Below are 15,932 nucleotides of genomic sequence, written 5' to 3' on the forward strand. Positions count from 1 at the left end.
CAACCAGCCACAAAATATCCTTGCAGCAATGGTTAGGCCAGTGCTTGCCTGACCAGATAACTGCATCATCATTACCCCCCCATGTTGACACCAGAACATCACACTGGGGTGACTCTTAGGCATAATCATAAGTAGTCTTAGCTTCTCCTTTGCCGGAATAAGTTCCATAAGGGTAAGCCCTAATTCGAGGGCTTGGCTTATTAAATTGGTAGTCCCCAATGCTTGTAAGAATGTGAGGTTTCATATTTCCACTTTTTCCCCCCTGTCCCTCAAGGAGAGTTTGCAAATACTTTTTTTTTTCTTCTGTCTAGAATACTCTGGGAAGTATCGGGGCATCACGCTAACCTGTACATACCAACAAGATCTCACTTCCTCTTCAAGGTTCTGTATTATTATTGTGCTTGAATAAACTGACCATACAAGTTAAATTAGATAGTGTGCTATAGAAAATATAAATTTTACACCAAATATTTCTTCCTTTGGTGTCACACAGAAGTTGAAGTTTTAAATACAGTCAGTATCATCCTTTCACTTGTGTCTGATTTACCTTTGTCCTAACTAGACTAGCTTCATTCATATCTCTAATTGATATCTCTTTTTCAGCTTTTTAAACAGTTGCTGTATGGGTTCTTGCTGATTTCCATGGCTGTAGAACTCTAGCTCTGAGTCTCAGGTGTCACACAGATACCTTAAATTCCAGGAAGTAATCAGATTATACACAAAGAGCTTAGATGTGACTGCTATAAGAGTTTACAATCTAGGAACCTTTACAATAAGCCTTCCTCTGATAACCTGTGCTCTCAAATTCAGTTCTCAAAGTTTGCACATTATAGTTAGTCCATATTAGTGAGCCCATACAATATTTTGTCTTTTCATTTTGATTTATTTCACTGTCTTCAAGTTTTATTCACCTACTTGTCTGTCTCATGACTTCATTCCTCTCTGCAGCCACTCAACATTCTGTATACACCACAGTTCGCCCTTCCATTCTTCAGTCAGCGTACCCTTAGGCCACCTTCCTCCATTGGCACTTGTGAATAATGAGTTGGCATGTTTTTGCTTTCAATACTTCCCTCTGCCTTCTTGGTTCCATGTTTTTCAATATTAGATTAACACCTAATCTTACTTAGACTCTCTTGTATATGACATGTTGGTTCTCTCTTGTGGCTTTCAGAATTCTCTCTTTATCTTTAGCAGTTAGCAGTTTGATTATAATGTGCCCCAGCATTGACCTATTTGTGTTTTTCCTGTTTGGAGTTTTTGAGCATTTTGGATATGTGTATTTGTATTAGTTTGTTAAGCTGCCAGAATACAATACACAGAAATGGAATAGCTTTTAAAAAGGGAATTTAATAAGTTACAATTTTATAGGCCATACATATATCCTAACTAAGGCATCCAGAGAAGGATACATTGGCTCAAGGAAGGGATGATCTGGAAAGGCATGTGGCTGGCATTTGCTGGTCCTTGTTCTGGCTTCTGGTGCCAGTGGTTTCCTCTCAGTGTGTCTGTGGGCATTTACTAAACTGCTCTGGGACAAAATTCTGGGTTTCACCGCCTAGCTTAGCATCTGCTGGGGCTGGAGATTTCTTCTCTTCAGATTCTGGCTATTTCTGTGAATCCTTGCTTAGCATCTTGGCTATTTCTGTCTCAGTCTCCAGACATGTACATTGGCTCTGTCAGCTCTGAAGCAGTTGTTCTCCAAGTGTCTGGATTTGCTCTGCTCTGAACTCTCTCCAAAATGTTTCCTCTTTTAAAGGGTTCCAGTAAACTAATCCGGTCCCATCTGTAATAGGTGGAGTCATATCTCCATCAAATCAAAAGGTCCCACCCACAATTGGGCATGTCACATCTCCATGGAGATAATCTCGTAAAAAGTTATAGCCCTACAGTATTGAATAAAGATTAAAAGAAATGGCTACCCCCACAAAATTGATCAGGATTAAAACATGGTTTTTCTGGGATACATAATAGATTCAATTCTGCACAACAGTCACGTCTTTTGAATAAGGATTGAAAGAAATGGCTGCCCCCACAAAATTATTCAGGATTAAAACATGGCTTTTCTGGGGTATGTAATAGATTCAATTCTGCACAATATTCACGTCTTTTGTTAAGTTTGAACAGTTTGCAGCCATTTCTTTGAATATTTGGTCTGCCCCTTTCTTCTCCTTCTAGAATTCTCACAATATGTAACTTACTGTATACTTGGTGATATTCTACTCACTTGGGCATGGTTCACTGTTTTTCATTCTTTCTTCTTTCTGCTCCTCAGCTTGGATGATTTCAGTTGTCTTTTCTGCAAGTTCACTGATTTCTTCTCCCAGCTCCAATCTGCTGTTGATGTTGTCTAGGGAATTTTTAATTTCTGTTGCTGTGTCTTCAACTGTGTTGATTACTTTATATGATCTACACGTCTCAATTGGTATTCTTTATTGTGTTCATCTATCATTTTCCTGATTTCTTTTAGTTTGTTGTCCATGTTTTTCTTTAGGTCTTTGAGCATATTTAGGACTATATTTAAAGTCTTTGTGTGGTTGTTCTAGGTCTGAGTTTCCTCATTGATGCTTTCTAAAGCTTTATTTTTTTCTTTTGCCTGTGCCATCAGTTCCTGTTTCTTTGTATGTTTTGTTATCTTTTGTTGAAACCTGGACATTTTTCCAATTTAATATTTTATCACTGGGATTTAGATTGTGAGGTTGCTGTTCCTTACACTTGCGTCCAACTAGTGTTATGACAAAGCTTTCCTTGAATACCAGGAGCTAGCAGAAAAGTAATAAGGAAACCCTTTTCCCAATCTTTGCAGATTGACCCTGGAAATCCTCTCCTGCAAGACTGAGAATACAATGAGTTTAGAGAATAGCTTCAGGCGAAAATATAGGGCAGATGCCTTAGTTCTTTCTTTGCCAGGGACCCTGGTAATTCCCTTTTACATGTGTATGAATGTCCTCTGTTCCCTTGGAAACAAGTGTCTTCTTGGTTTGGGCACTGGATTGTATATCCTACAGCCAGTAATTCCTTGCCACAGGTAGCTAGCTACTTGATTTCTCTCCCATAGTGTTCTTTAGGAGAGCTTTGTGAACTGCCTTCTATACCCAGGACAAGTTTTGGGATAGTGAGTTCCCCAGGGCACCACCAAACAAACTGTGCCATACATGCATGTTCCTAGTATGTACATGAAGCTTACTCGGTTCTCTCTGGCACTGGAATGAGGAATCTGCATTGGGAATGTATGTCAGCTATGTCCTGAGCTGTTGAGGGGTTGGGAAGGGGCCAGTCAGGGCAGTTGAAGATTGTATAGTTTTAAGTGACTTTTTCTTAATTCAAAATCCATTGTGTTCATGAATGGGAGAATTATTAAGATGTCAGTTTTTACTAAAATACATCTACGAAATCAGTGCTGTGTCAATCAAAATACCATGTATTTTTTTTCCATCATAGTTGAGATACTGAAAAGTCATCATCTAGAGTATTTAGCTCAAGTTAAATAAGTAACAGATTGAATTGACTTTCCCTGTGGTTATCAGAATTTGTTGTAGAACTATAGTAATTAAGTTGAATTTAGGGATGGATAAATAGACCAATAGATCAGAACATAGAGGCCAGATTGATATGAATGTATATGGAAATTTGCTACCTGACAGACATGGTATTTGTAAAATCAGTGATGAAAGAATAGACTGTTCAAAGTGGTATTGGCTCAATTGCTAATCTGAACTGGAGTGAAAGAAATTGAGCCCTGTCTCACAGCATACATGAAAATAAATTCTATGTGAATTATAGATCTACATGAGAAAAGGAAAATTTACACCTTTTAGAAGGAAATATAGGATAATACTTTAGGTCCTCAGCATAAAGTAGGATTTAAAAGAAGTGTGCCAGGAAATAATAGTATGTGTGGATTTTAGAGTCAGATTGCCTACTTCAAATCTCAGTTTGATCACACTCTGGCTATGAGTTTGGGTAAGTTATGTTTGTTTCCTCATTTGCAAATGAGGATGATGATAAAACATCATCATTGGAGTTGTGAGGATTAAATGAAGTAATCTGTGCAAAGTGCTTAGAAAAATGACTAATACAAGTAAATCCTCAGTAAACATTATCAGCAATTGTTGTTAATTATATTAAAAATAAAGTATAAACTATAAAGGATTGATGTTTTACTTTATTAAAAATAAAATCTTCTCTACAACAAAAGGCAGTGTAAACATAATAGAAAAATAAGCCACTTATTGGTAGTAGGTATTTGGCCCACACCTTTAAAAAAATTTTTTTTATTAATAAAATCAATCAACATACAACCCGAACATTCTTAACATATGAACATTCCATACTTGGTTTGCAATCATTGGCTTACAATATCATCACATAATTGTATATTCATCACCATGATCATTTCTCAGAACATTTGTTTCACTCCAAAAAAAGAAATAAAAAGAAAAAAGAACAGACTCATACATACCATACCCCTTACCCCTCCACTCATTGTCCACTAATATTTCCCTCTCCCCAATTTATTTTAACATTTGTTCTCCCTATTATTTATTTTTAATCCATATGCTTTACTCATCTGTCCATACTAAAGATAAAAGGAACATCAGAACAAGATTTTCACAATCACACAGTCACTTGTAAAAGCTATATCATTATACAGTCATCTTCAAGAAACATAGCTACTGGAACACAGTTCTACAATTTCAGGCACTTCCCTCAAGCCTCTCTAATACACCTTAAATTAAAAAGGGGATATCTTTATAATGCATAAGAATAACCTCCAGGATAACCTCTCGATTCTATTTGAAACTCTCAGCCACTGACACTTTATCTCATTTCTCTCTTCCCCCTTTCAGTCAGAAGGTTTTCTCAACCCCTTGATGTTGAGTCCCAGCTTGTTAGGGACTTCTGTCCCATGCTACCAGGGAGGTTTGCACCCCTGGAAGTCATGTCCCATGTAGAGAGGGGTAGGGCAGTGAGTTTGCTTGTCGTGTTGGCTGAGAGATAGGCCACATTTGAGCAACGAAAGAGGTTCTTGGAGTGACTCTTAGGCCTAATTTTAAGTAAGTTTAGCCTATCCTTTGCAGGGATATGTTTCATATGAACAAACCCCAAGATTGATTGAGTCTGTTGATTTTTTTTTTGTCCTCACTGCTTGCAAGAATATCAGGCCTTCTCCTTATGGGGAAGTTGAATTTTCCCCTTTTCTCACCATTCCCTCAAGGGGACTTTGCAAGTACTTTTTTATTCACTGTTCAGATCACTCTGGTTTTATCAGGGCATCATTTGGACAAACCTACAAAATCTCATGCCTACTCAAGATTCCATGTACTTATGGTGTTTTCAGTTAAACTGTCCATAGAAGTTATATTAGGAAATACACTAGTCAAAATATAAATTTTGTACCACATAAACATTTTTTGCTTTAGTCTCACACATAAGTTTTAAAATATTAATTACCATCTATCTTCAACACCTTGCAATATTGACATTCCTTTGTTCTTCCTCATGCAAAAACATTTTTTAATTTGTACATTTAGTCACTGTCATTGTACACTCTAGGCATTCCTAGGTTATGCCATCTCAGTCTTTATTGTCCGTCTTTCCTTCTCATTTCATTTGTACCCCTAGCCTTCCTCCCTTTATCAGTCTCACATTCAGCTTCATTCAGTGTACTAACATTATTGTATTACAGTTAGGTAGTATCGTGCTATCCATTTCTGAAATTTTACAGTCAGTCCTGTTGCACAATCTGTATTCCTTCCACTCCAGTTACCCAGTATCGACCCTATTTCTATCTCCTGATGGTCTCTGTTTTTAACTGAAATTTTCCAAGTTTACTCATTAATGTTAGTTCATATCAGTGAGACCATACAGTATTTGTCCTTTTGTTTCTGGCTAATCTCACTGAGCATAATGTCCTCAAGGTCCATCCATGTTATTTCGTACTTCATAGCTTTAGTCTGTCTTACAGCTGTGTAATATTACATCATATGTGTATACTGCAGCTTGTTTAGCCACTCATTTGTTGATGGACATTTGGGCTGTTTCCATCTCTTGGCAATTGTAAATAATGCTACTATAAACATTGGTGTGCAAATGTCCGTTTGTGTCTTTGCCCTCATGTCCTCTGAGTAGATGCTTATCAGTGGTATTGCCGGATCATATGGCAATTCTATGCTTAGCTTCTTCAGGAACCGCCAAACTGCCTTCCACAGTGGTTGTACCATTTTACATTTCTACCAATAGTGGATAAGTGTGTGCCTCTTTCTCCACATCCTCTCCAGCACTTGTCGTTTTCTGTTTCATTGATAATGGCCATTCTGGTGGATGTGAGATAATATCTCATTGTAGTTTTGACTTGCATTTCCCTAATAGCCAGTGAAGTTGAGCATCTTTTCATATGCCTTTTGGCCATTTGTATTTCCTCTCCTGAGAAGTGTCTGTTTATGTCTTTTGCCCATTTTGTAATTAGGTTTTTGTCTTTTGTTATTGAGTTGACGATCTCTTTATATATTCCGGATACTTGACCCTTATCTGATATATCGTTTCCGAATATTGTCTCCCATTATGTAGGCTGTCTTTTTACTTTCTTGACAAAGTTCTTCGATGCACAAAAGTGTTTAATTTTGAGGAATTCCCATTTATCTGTTTCTTTCTTCAATGCTCGTGCTTTGGGTGTAAGATCTAGGAAACCTTGGCACACATTTTGACTGAAAACTGATTAATATCTAGCATACTTGAGAAAATAATTCAAACCAAGAAGGAAAAGAACTCATAAAAATGGAAAAGGAAATGAAGAAACAACATTGTCCAAATGTCATATGAGAGGGTAAGAGTTTCTAAGCTTCACTATAGTCATTCAAATTTAATATGCTCAAATTTAATTTGAGCTCAAATTAAAATAATGAGATATCTTTCACATTTCTTAGATTGGCAGAGACTGAAGTGTAACACTACTGATTTTTAGTAAGGAGAAAGAGACGTGAATTGTCACGTGCTGGCTACAAAAATAGTGCATTGAGGTTGGTCGGGCAATGGTGGTGCAGTGGCAGAGTTCTTGCCTGCTGTGCTGGAGACCTGGGTTTGATTTCCAGTGCCTACCCATGTAAAAAAAAGTGAATTAGTACAACCATTTTTTAGAGGTTTTATTAATATTTTGTAACCTTGAACATTCTTAAAACCTTATATCACCATGCCAAGGTATAAATCCCAGAGAAATTTTCGCAAAGGGGCATAAGGAAACATATGGAAATTGCAGCATTGGTTTAATAGTGTAACGTGGGAAATAAGCTAAATGTGTACTGCAGGGTCAGAGGATTAGAAAATTGTGGTATAATCATAAACGGAATATTTTGTAGTTAATGAACTTTACGTGTGTGAACATTTATAGATAGAGAAGACAGTATCAAGTTAAAGTGAGACAAATACTATTAAGTATTGCTTGGTATCATTATTTAAAGCTAAAAAAACAAAAACAGTATTATATTCAGTTTGTGACAGCCACATAGATAATAAAAATATAAAAACATACATGGTACAAATGTCACCCTGATGATAGTTGTTATTTCTTCAGACCAAACAATGGAGCTTTAACTGTCTCCCCAGTATTTTATTTTCTTATAAAGTGATCTGGGGCAAATACAGTGGTTTTTAAAACTTGTTGAATCTGGGTGGTAGGTATATGGCTGATTTTTGTATATTCTATATTAATCTCTGTGTTTGAAAGATAGTCTAAAAAGAGGTGTAAAGCAAAATTCCTTGGTTGAAAGGATTTTTACAAATGGGTGGTCTTATGAGAGTGAAGTAACTAAAGGGTTTTTTTTTTTAATAGCACAGCATTTTTTAAATATGTTAAAGAATGAAATAAGTAAAAAGGTAAAAAGATACATGAGAGTGATTGTTTGGTGAGGCAAGTTACTAATGGAGATGATTATTATTATCCTGGAAAGAATGTGGGATATACTTTCTCTGTAGACGAAAGTGGAATAATAGAGATGAGATAAATAGGAATAAACTTTGAATTTGAGAAGTCATTTGAGGGAAATCACTATGCTCTCAATGAGGTCTAAAAACTGAAATCATTTTTCTAGAGGTGGATTTGAAAAGATTGTAAGGGTATACAGAATAGTTTTAAGAGTTGACTTGAGGATAGATTGAAACAGATCAGTAGCAGTGAGGGATAACACGAGGTTGAGTAAAATTATTTAGTGGTGCTAGTCAGCCTCATTGTATAATTTTGCCAGCTTTGTTCAGGAAGCCAGGGACAAGGCTTTTTTTTGTTGTCCCTCCCAAACCCTCTTCACTTCCCCACCGCAGAGGATAATCAGAATCTGAAATTCCTGAAACTATGTCCATCTCTGTAGCAGGCCTCTTTTCATGTATTCTAGTTTAATTTTAGTTTAATTTCTCTGTTTATCTCATCTCATTGTATTAACATTTTAAATAAATTTCACAAAATTTTTGCTTCATTGATGTCGTTCTTTCTTGTTTTTCTTTATCATTAAGAAATTTTGGGTGCAGAATGATTAGATTTGCATGCTTATTCTGTTCATCTTAATCCAGTTTTTAGTAAGGGTCTTCACCTATGAGAAAAGGACTTGTTTCTAATCCCAGGTTCTTTGGAAACATTTGAGGTAGCAGGAAACAAAATTATTTATTTTGTACTCTTTGAAATCTGAATTATTGATATAATAAAGCATTGAAACAATTTTTTTGCAAGTTGTATTAGTGCCCAGATTTGGACTGTCAGATGTAATATGTGGTCTTAATGAAACTGTTTTCAAGACTGTAGCTACAGAAGAGTTAGAATTTTTTATAGTAAAAGATTTAATCAACATGATTGTTAAGCTTTTTTTCTTAAGCATCAGAAAGTAATAAATGTTTCACATTTTCTTTTATGTTACAGTTCTTTTGCCAAGAAAATGTTTCACGACATCTTGAACATATATTATCCATGCTAATGGGACAGGATCCAATATGAATATAAATGATGGAGGAAGACGACGTTTTGAAGAAAATGAACACACATTACATATATATCCTGGGGCAATTTCAGAAGGGACAATCTATTGTCCAGTTCCTGCCAGAAAAACCTCCACAGCTGCTGAGGTAATTGACTCTCTGATACATAGACTTCATCTTGACAGAACAAAATGTTATGTTCTAGCAGAGGTAAAGGAATTTGGTGGAGAAGAATGGATACTCAATCCAACAGACTGTCCAGTTCAGCGAATGATGCTATGGCCCCGAATAGCTCTGGAAAATCGATTGAGTGGGGAGGACTACCGCTTTCTTCTGAGAGAAAAAAATCTTGATGGATCGATACATTATGGTAGTCTTCAGTCATGGCTACGGGTAACAGAAGAACGTCGCAGGATGATGGAACGGGGATTTCTTCCACAGCCTCAACAGAAGGACTTTGATGACTTATGTAGCTTACCTGATTTGAATGAGAAAACGCTCTTAGAAAACCTGCGAAATCGCTTTAAGCATGAAAAAATTTATACCTATGTTGGCAGTATTCTAATAGTTATTAATCCATTCAAGTTTCTTCCTATTTATAACCCTAAGTATGTAAAAATGTATGATAACCACCAATTGGGAAAACTTGAGCCACATATTTATGCTGTGGCAGATGTAGCGTATCATGCCATGCTTCAGCACAAAAAGAATCAGTGCATTGTGATTTCAGGAGAGAGTGGTTCTGGGAAGACTCAAAGCACAAACTTTCTTATTCACCACCTTACTGCTCTAAGTCAGAAAGGATTCGCTAGTGGAGTAGAACAGATTATTCTTGGAGCTGGACCAGTACTTGAGGTAAGCATATAGACATACTTTTCTTACTCTTAAACGTTGTATTAGTTAGGGTTCTCTATAGAAACAGAATCAATAGGAAACACTCGCAAATATGAAATTTATAAAAATGTCTCACATAACCATGGGAATGCTGAGTCCAAAATCCACAGGGCAGGCTATGAAGCTGACGATTCCGATGGAGGGTCTGAATGAACTCCACAGGAGAGGCTGGCCAGCTGGAGCAGGAAGAGAGCCTGTTTCTTCTGAATCCTCCTTAAAAGGCTTCCAGTGATTAGATTAAGCATCACTCATTGCAGAAGACACTTCCCTTGGCTAATTACGAGTGGAATCAGGTGTGGATGCAGCTGACATGATCATGATTTAATTCTATGAAATGTTCTCATGTCAACAGACAAGCCAACACTTGCCCAACCAGACAAACAGGTACCACCACTTGGCCAAGTTGACACAGGAACCTAACCATGACAAACATTAAAAAAAATTTTTTCTTGAAAAAATATTTGGTAGATGTGAGAAATAAAATAAAACTGAATAGAAATATAAACATCATTTGCAGTTACCAAAGGAAACTGTACCTTGTAAATTCTGGTACTTATATTTAATTGATATGCTAAATGTACATATTAGCCTTAGAATTATGAAAGAAAGGAAAGCAAAAATGGCAGTGTGGAATATTGAAGGTAAAGATGTGTAATAGTGGTATTTTTTTTCAGTGGGTATCTTTTTTTCTCTCAATCGTATTATTTTATTTTTTTATTGTGAAGAATAACATATATACAAAAAAAAAAACCCAATAAATTTCAAAGCACACTACAACAGTTAAAGAACAGATTTCAGAGTTTGTTATGGGTTACAGGTCCACAATTTTAGGTTTTTCCTTCTGGCTGCTCCAAAATACTGGAGACTAAAAGAAATATCAATATAATGATTCAGGAGTCATACTCATTTGTTAAGCCCTACCTTCTCACATAACTCCACCATCACCTTTGATCTTTCCCTCACTTTTTACAGCTATTTGGGCTATGCCCATTCTAACTTTTTCATGTTGGAAGGGGCTGTTGGTAATATAGGATGGGAGGATGGAACTATTTGATGTTCTGGAGAAGCTGGCCCGTCTGTATTTCAGGATTTAACTGTTCTAGGGACCCATCTGGAGATTTTAGGTTTATGCAAAGTTACCCTAGTGTGTGGAACCTTTGTAGAATGTTATATAATGCCCTAGGTGTTCTTTAGGATTAGCAGGAATAATTTTGGTTGGGGTTTGGCAAGCTGTGATAGTAGCAATGTCTAACTGAAGCTTGACCAAAAGTGACCTCTAGAGTAGCCTCTCAACTCTCTTTGAACTCTCTTAGCCACTGATACCTTATGTGTTATACCTTTCTCCCTTTTGGTCAGGATGGCTTTGTTGATCCCACATTTTCAGGGCTAGGCTCATCCCTGGGAGTCAGCTCCCATGCTTCCAGGGAGGTTTTCACCCCTGGATGAGTGGGTGTCTCTTGGTCATAGTGATACCAAGAAAGAGATAACTAGAGTCATATTTCCCTGTGAAAGAAGAAAACAGAAGGTTGGATTCCTATCTGTAGAAGGGACTGTAGATGGTTTATAGATATTGGTGGTTGGGGAAAATATTCTTTTTTTTTTCTAACAAACATTTTTTGCTTTAGTCTCACACATACGGTCACATTTTAAAGTATTAATTACCATCTATTTTCAGCACCCTGCAATAATAACATTCCTTTGTTCTTCCTCATGCAAAAACATTTTTAAAATTTGTGCATTTAGTCACTATTATTATACACTGTAGGCATTCCTAGAGTCTACCATCTCAATCTTTAGCACCTATCTTTCTTTCTGATTTTATTTATGTCCCCAGCTCTCCTCCCTCTATCATTTGGGGAAAATATTCTTGCCGGTGTATTTATATTTCTGGAACTTTTACATCTGTACCTAGCCTTGAAACTCTAAGGGTTCACTTTTTTTTCTCCTTCTACCCTATGCCCTTCTCCTCCTCTTTTCTCTGTATCCTAATGCTTTTTTAAAAAAATGCAGTTTTATTGTGATATGGTCACACAGCATAGAAACCATCTGAGATATACAATCCCTAGTTCACAGTATCATCATATGGTTGTGCATACAGCCCCATGATCAAATTTATAATGTTTCCATTACTCCAGAAAAGAAAGAAAAATAAAAAAGGAGGCCCTAATCCTCCATATTCTTTATAACCCCTTATTATTGACCCACAGAGTTGTTGTGATATGCTTGTTACTGTTGATGAAGATAATTAAAACCTTACTATTAACTATAGTTCATAGGTTGCAATAGGTACATTTTCCCCCATATATCTCTCTATTATTGACTCCTTATACTAGTATTATATAATTGCTATAGTTCATGAAAGAGCTCTTTTATATTTGTACAGTTAATCGTGGACAGTGTCCATCATAAGATTCACTGTATTATACATTCTCATGTTTTAGCTTCCAACTTTCCTTCTGATGACATACATGACTCTAAATTTCCCCTTTCCCTCACACTCACACACATTCAGTACTGTTAATTCTTCCCACAATAACGTGCTACCCTCACTTCTCTCCGTTTCCAAATGTTTAAGTTCACCCTAGTTAAACATTTTGCACATGTTAAGCAACTGCTCCCCATTCTTTAGTCTCATTCTATATCCTGGTAACCTATATTCTATATTTTATGACTATGAGTTTATATATTATAATTAGTTCATGTCAGTGAAATAATAAAACTTTGGGTATATTTCACATCTTAACAGTATTTAGCTTTCAGTCCATGGTCATGGAATATTATTCCATTTATTTAGGTCTTCTTTACTTCTTTTAGCAATGTTTTATAGTTTTCTATGTATAGGTCCTTTACATCCTTGGTTAAATTTGTTCCTAGATATTTGATTCTTTTAACTGCTATTGTAAACGAAACTCTTTTCTTGATTTCATCCTCAGATTGCTCATTATTAGTGTATAGAAAGACTACTGATATATTTTTTTTTTGGGTACATGGTCTGGGAATTGAACCCGGGTCTCCCACATGAAAGGCAGGCATTCTAACTACTGAACTATCCGTGCACCCCTTACACTACTGATTTTTGCATATTGATTGTGTGTCTTGCCACTTGACTGAACTCATTTTTTTTTTCAAGTATCACATGTTTATTGATAGATACAAGTATATAAAATCAGGGGATGAACATGACTTGATAAATTACTATATTATATTATATATACTATATGTACAATACTATAATAAGAGGGACCAATTCACATTCTCACCATTTGTTTCATACCCGCAAAAACCACTTCAGGGGCTTTAATGATCTCTCATAACTGATCAGTTTTGTGCAAGTAAACCATGTTTCTTTTAAAAAGACTTGAGCACTTGCCCAGGCTCAAGGATATTAAAATCTAGCACATAAAACCCATTGGAGGTAGAAATACAGGCAGTATACTATTATGGCAACAACCATCAATTACAATTAAGAATTTTTCTGTAACAATGGATAATCAAATATTACAATAACTCAAGTATCACTGAGCAAAATGCATTTGTACAGTATTCTGTGTTGCTATTCAGTTTTTTTAACTTAAAACAGCCTATGATAACTTAATGCAGCCTCTGTTCAAGAACTTATAATGTAATTATTGCATGCTGCTAATGTACTATCTAAACATTAAAGATGCTCCTAAAATACCTAATGATAGACTATGATTAAGACATTACATTACAAAAAAACCTTATGCAGAAGGAAATCCTACTGATGTGCTTCTGCTTTAAATATTGTGAAAACATTACAACAGAGTGAATTTTCGCAGTGGTTAGGTCAAATGTAGTTATATCATAGCAACAGTATTTTTAGCACAATTTAAGGTTTTGGTTGGCTCTTTAGTCAGCTTCTTCCTCTGATTCTTCTTCTTCAGCAATTTCTAGCCAGGTTAACCACTGATTCACCTGGAACAAAGCCTTGCCTTTCCCTGGAAGCTCTTGGGTTATATCTTCTTTCCAAGCCAAGAAAGTTTCTTCTTCTTCAATAATCTCCATGTCATAGAAGTGAACAAAAAAGCATAGTAACATGCCTTTTGGGAAATTGCTATTGTAGCAGTCACCTGAAGAACATAGAGAGCACTGACTTGTAGATCAACATGATCATTAAGGATTTCTGCATTACTGGCTTGAAAGAAAGAAGCAATTGTTTTTCCTGCTCTAACTGTTCTTTGTGAGGAGCAGAAGAATAATCTGTTTCATCACTGGGTGGGTTTACTTCATTAGAAATATACTATAAGAAGCTGATCATCAAGATGTTCACAAATCCCTTATCTACATGAAGTTTGGGAGAGATGCTATCTTTAATCCTTTTGTAAATGGTTTGAGGGGATGGGTCCAACTTGATTTGCTTCAGCAGTTCCTTCAGAAACTCAGTCCCTTTCCTTCCAAAATTTCCAACATACGGTCCTTATTCTGACCAATTTCTGGGAGCATTTCTGCATATTGACCTTGCTTTGTTGAAAAAGTTCTGTTAACCATTCCCGATCTTATAATTTAGCTAATTGCTGAAGGCAAAGTAAGAAGAGAGGAAAATGGGTGCCATTTTCCAGTGGTTGAGCTAGTTCTGAAATGCTCCCAGCTCTGAAATGATGGCACGAACTGCAAACTGTGCTAAATATCATTTCACCAAGGGTGTGATGTCAAGCTCCAGTGTGGGGCACTGGTCTAGTACATTCAGAAAAGTCCTACATGAAGTTGTCGCTAGTGGCTGTACCTTCACGTTTGAGTACACTGATAAAAGAACTTGCTTTTTCTTTATCTGCATCACATCTATCTAGTGACAGGATGATTACTTTGCTCAATATCTCAGGAAGAAAGTGTTTAGGAGCCCTCATTTCTCTTACTCCATTCACTGCCTCATTTGCATTTCCACTATTCAGATATTTAGTTACAACAGTTTCAGTTAATTTAAGCAGTTCTTCCTTTGATGGTAGTGGCTTTTTGCTGGTGTTGGCAGGCTTCTCCTGGATAGGTGGTGGATTAGTTTTGAGTCCAAGCTGAGGTGTCTGTCCCAGAGGTGGTGTTTGAGTGCATGGTGCCTGTGAACTAGGAGGATCATAGTTATCTGGGGCTGAATCTTTGTTACTTGATTTTTATTCATTAGGAATGACTGAGCAGGCCTCAGGCTAATCTCATTTGCATTAAGCTGTCCTTTCTTAGAAAACCGAGGTGACATATCCTTCAGCTGTCCTTGCAGCTGGGATAAGAGTCCCTGACTCTGGTTATGGTAGACATGGCTTAGCCCCTGACTTTTCATAAACTTGCCTCCCATCTCCCATAACTGATTGTGTGGGAGGCATAATGTGTGTCCCCCATGGCCATTGAAGAATTGATTTGAACGATGATGCCCGATGAAAATCTATCCTGGATAACTCCTGGACCAGTATCAATTCTGCTTCCTGGCATGTTGTCCAAACATATCAGCAAGTCCTCCAAGTGGGTCCCTATTCATTTTCATTCTGAGTGGTATAAACGGTCCCTCCAGAAAGAAGTCACTTTTCATCCCTTGAGCTATAGGAGCAGGAATAAACACTCCTAAATCTTCTACTGCATCTTGACGGATTTGATTGATCATTTTTGGTCCATTGTCAAGAAAAGTGGTGTTCTCACAACTCTATGGTATCCTGCAGCAGGAATCGAATCCTTCTGGCAGTTCCTTACGTAACATCAAGGAGCACATTCGGGCAAAGTACTGATCCGTTAAGGACTTAGCTCACCCCATGGCCTCATTATCTGATAGAGCCACTCCAAATCTTTTCGTATGTCTTTGAGTTGGACTCTCTTCTTTTCCAAAAGTGTTTTGATGGGCCCTCCTTCTCCCCTCTCTTTCTCCGCCAGCCCACCGCGCGGCGCCCACGGCCCGCAGCATCCGAGCCGCCCGCCCTCCTTCTCCCCCCTCCTCCCCCTCCTGCTCGGGCTGCTCTCCAACCACCACGGTGCCCTCTTCCCCCACCTTCACCGTGCTCCTCCGCCACCAGCCTCGACAGCCTTGCCGCCCTCACCTTTCCTCCTCCAGAACAGCTACTGGGGGAGGGGAGATAATACAGAGC

The 15,932-nt window shown here is 37.2% G+C and overlaps 1 protein-coding gene and 1 pseudogene across 1 annotated transcript in view; one reads left to right on the forward strand and one right to left on the reverse strand.

Annotated features, from left to right (window-relative positions):
- MYO9A (myosin IXA) overlaps window positions 1–15,932 on the forward strand; it is a 401,408-nt gene that overhangs the window by 57,137 nt on the left and 328,339 nt on the right. The window contains exon 2 of the mRNA XM_077123892.1: window positions 8,903–9,813. Within this exon, the coding sequence (XP_076980007.1) occupies window positions 8,974–9,813 (840 nt within the window). The 5' untranslated portion in view covers window positions 8,903–8,973. The remainder of the gene's footprint in view (window positions 1–8,902; window positions 9,814–15,932) is intronic.
- Window positions 13,697–15,751, reverse strand: LOC143652694 (eukaryotic translation initiation factor 4 gamma 2 pseudogene; annotated as a pseudogene).

Source organism: Tamandua tetradactyla, chromosome 12, assembly GCF_023851605.1.
Source record: "Tamandua tetradactyla isolate mTamTet1 chromosome 12, mTamTet1.pri, whole genome shotgun sequence".
Taxonomy (NCBI): Eukaryota; Metazoa; Chordata; class Mammalia; order Pilosa; family Myrmecophagidae; genus Tamandua; species Tamandua tetradactyla.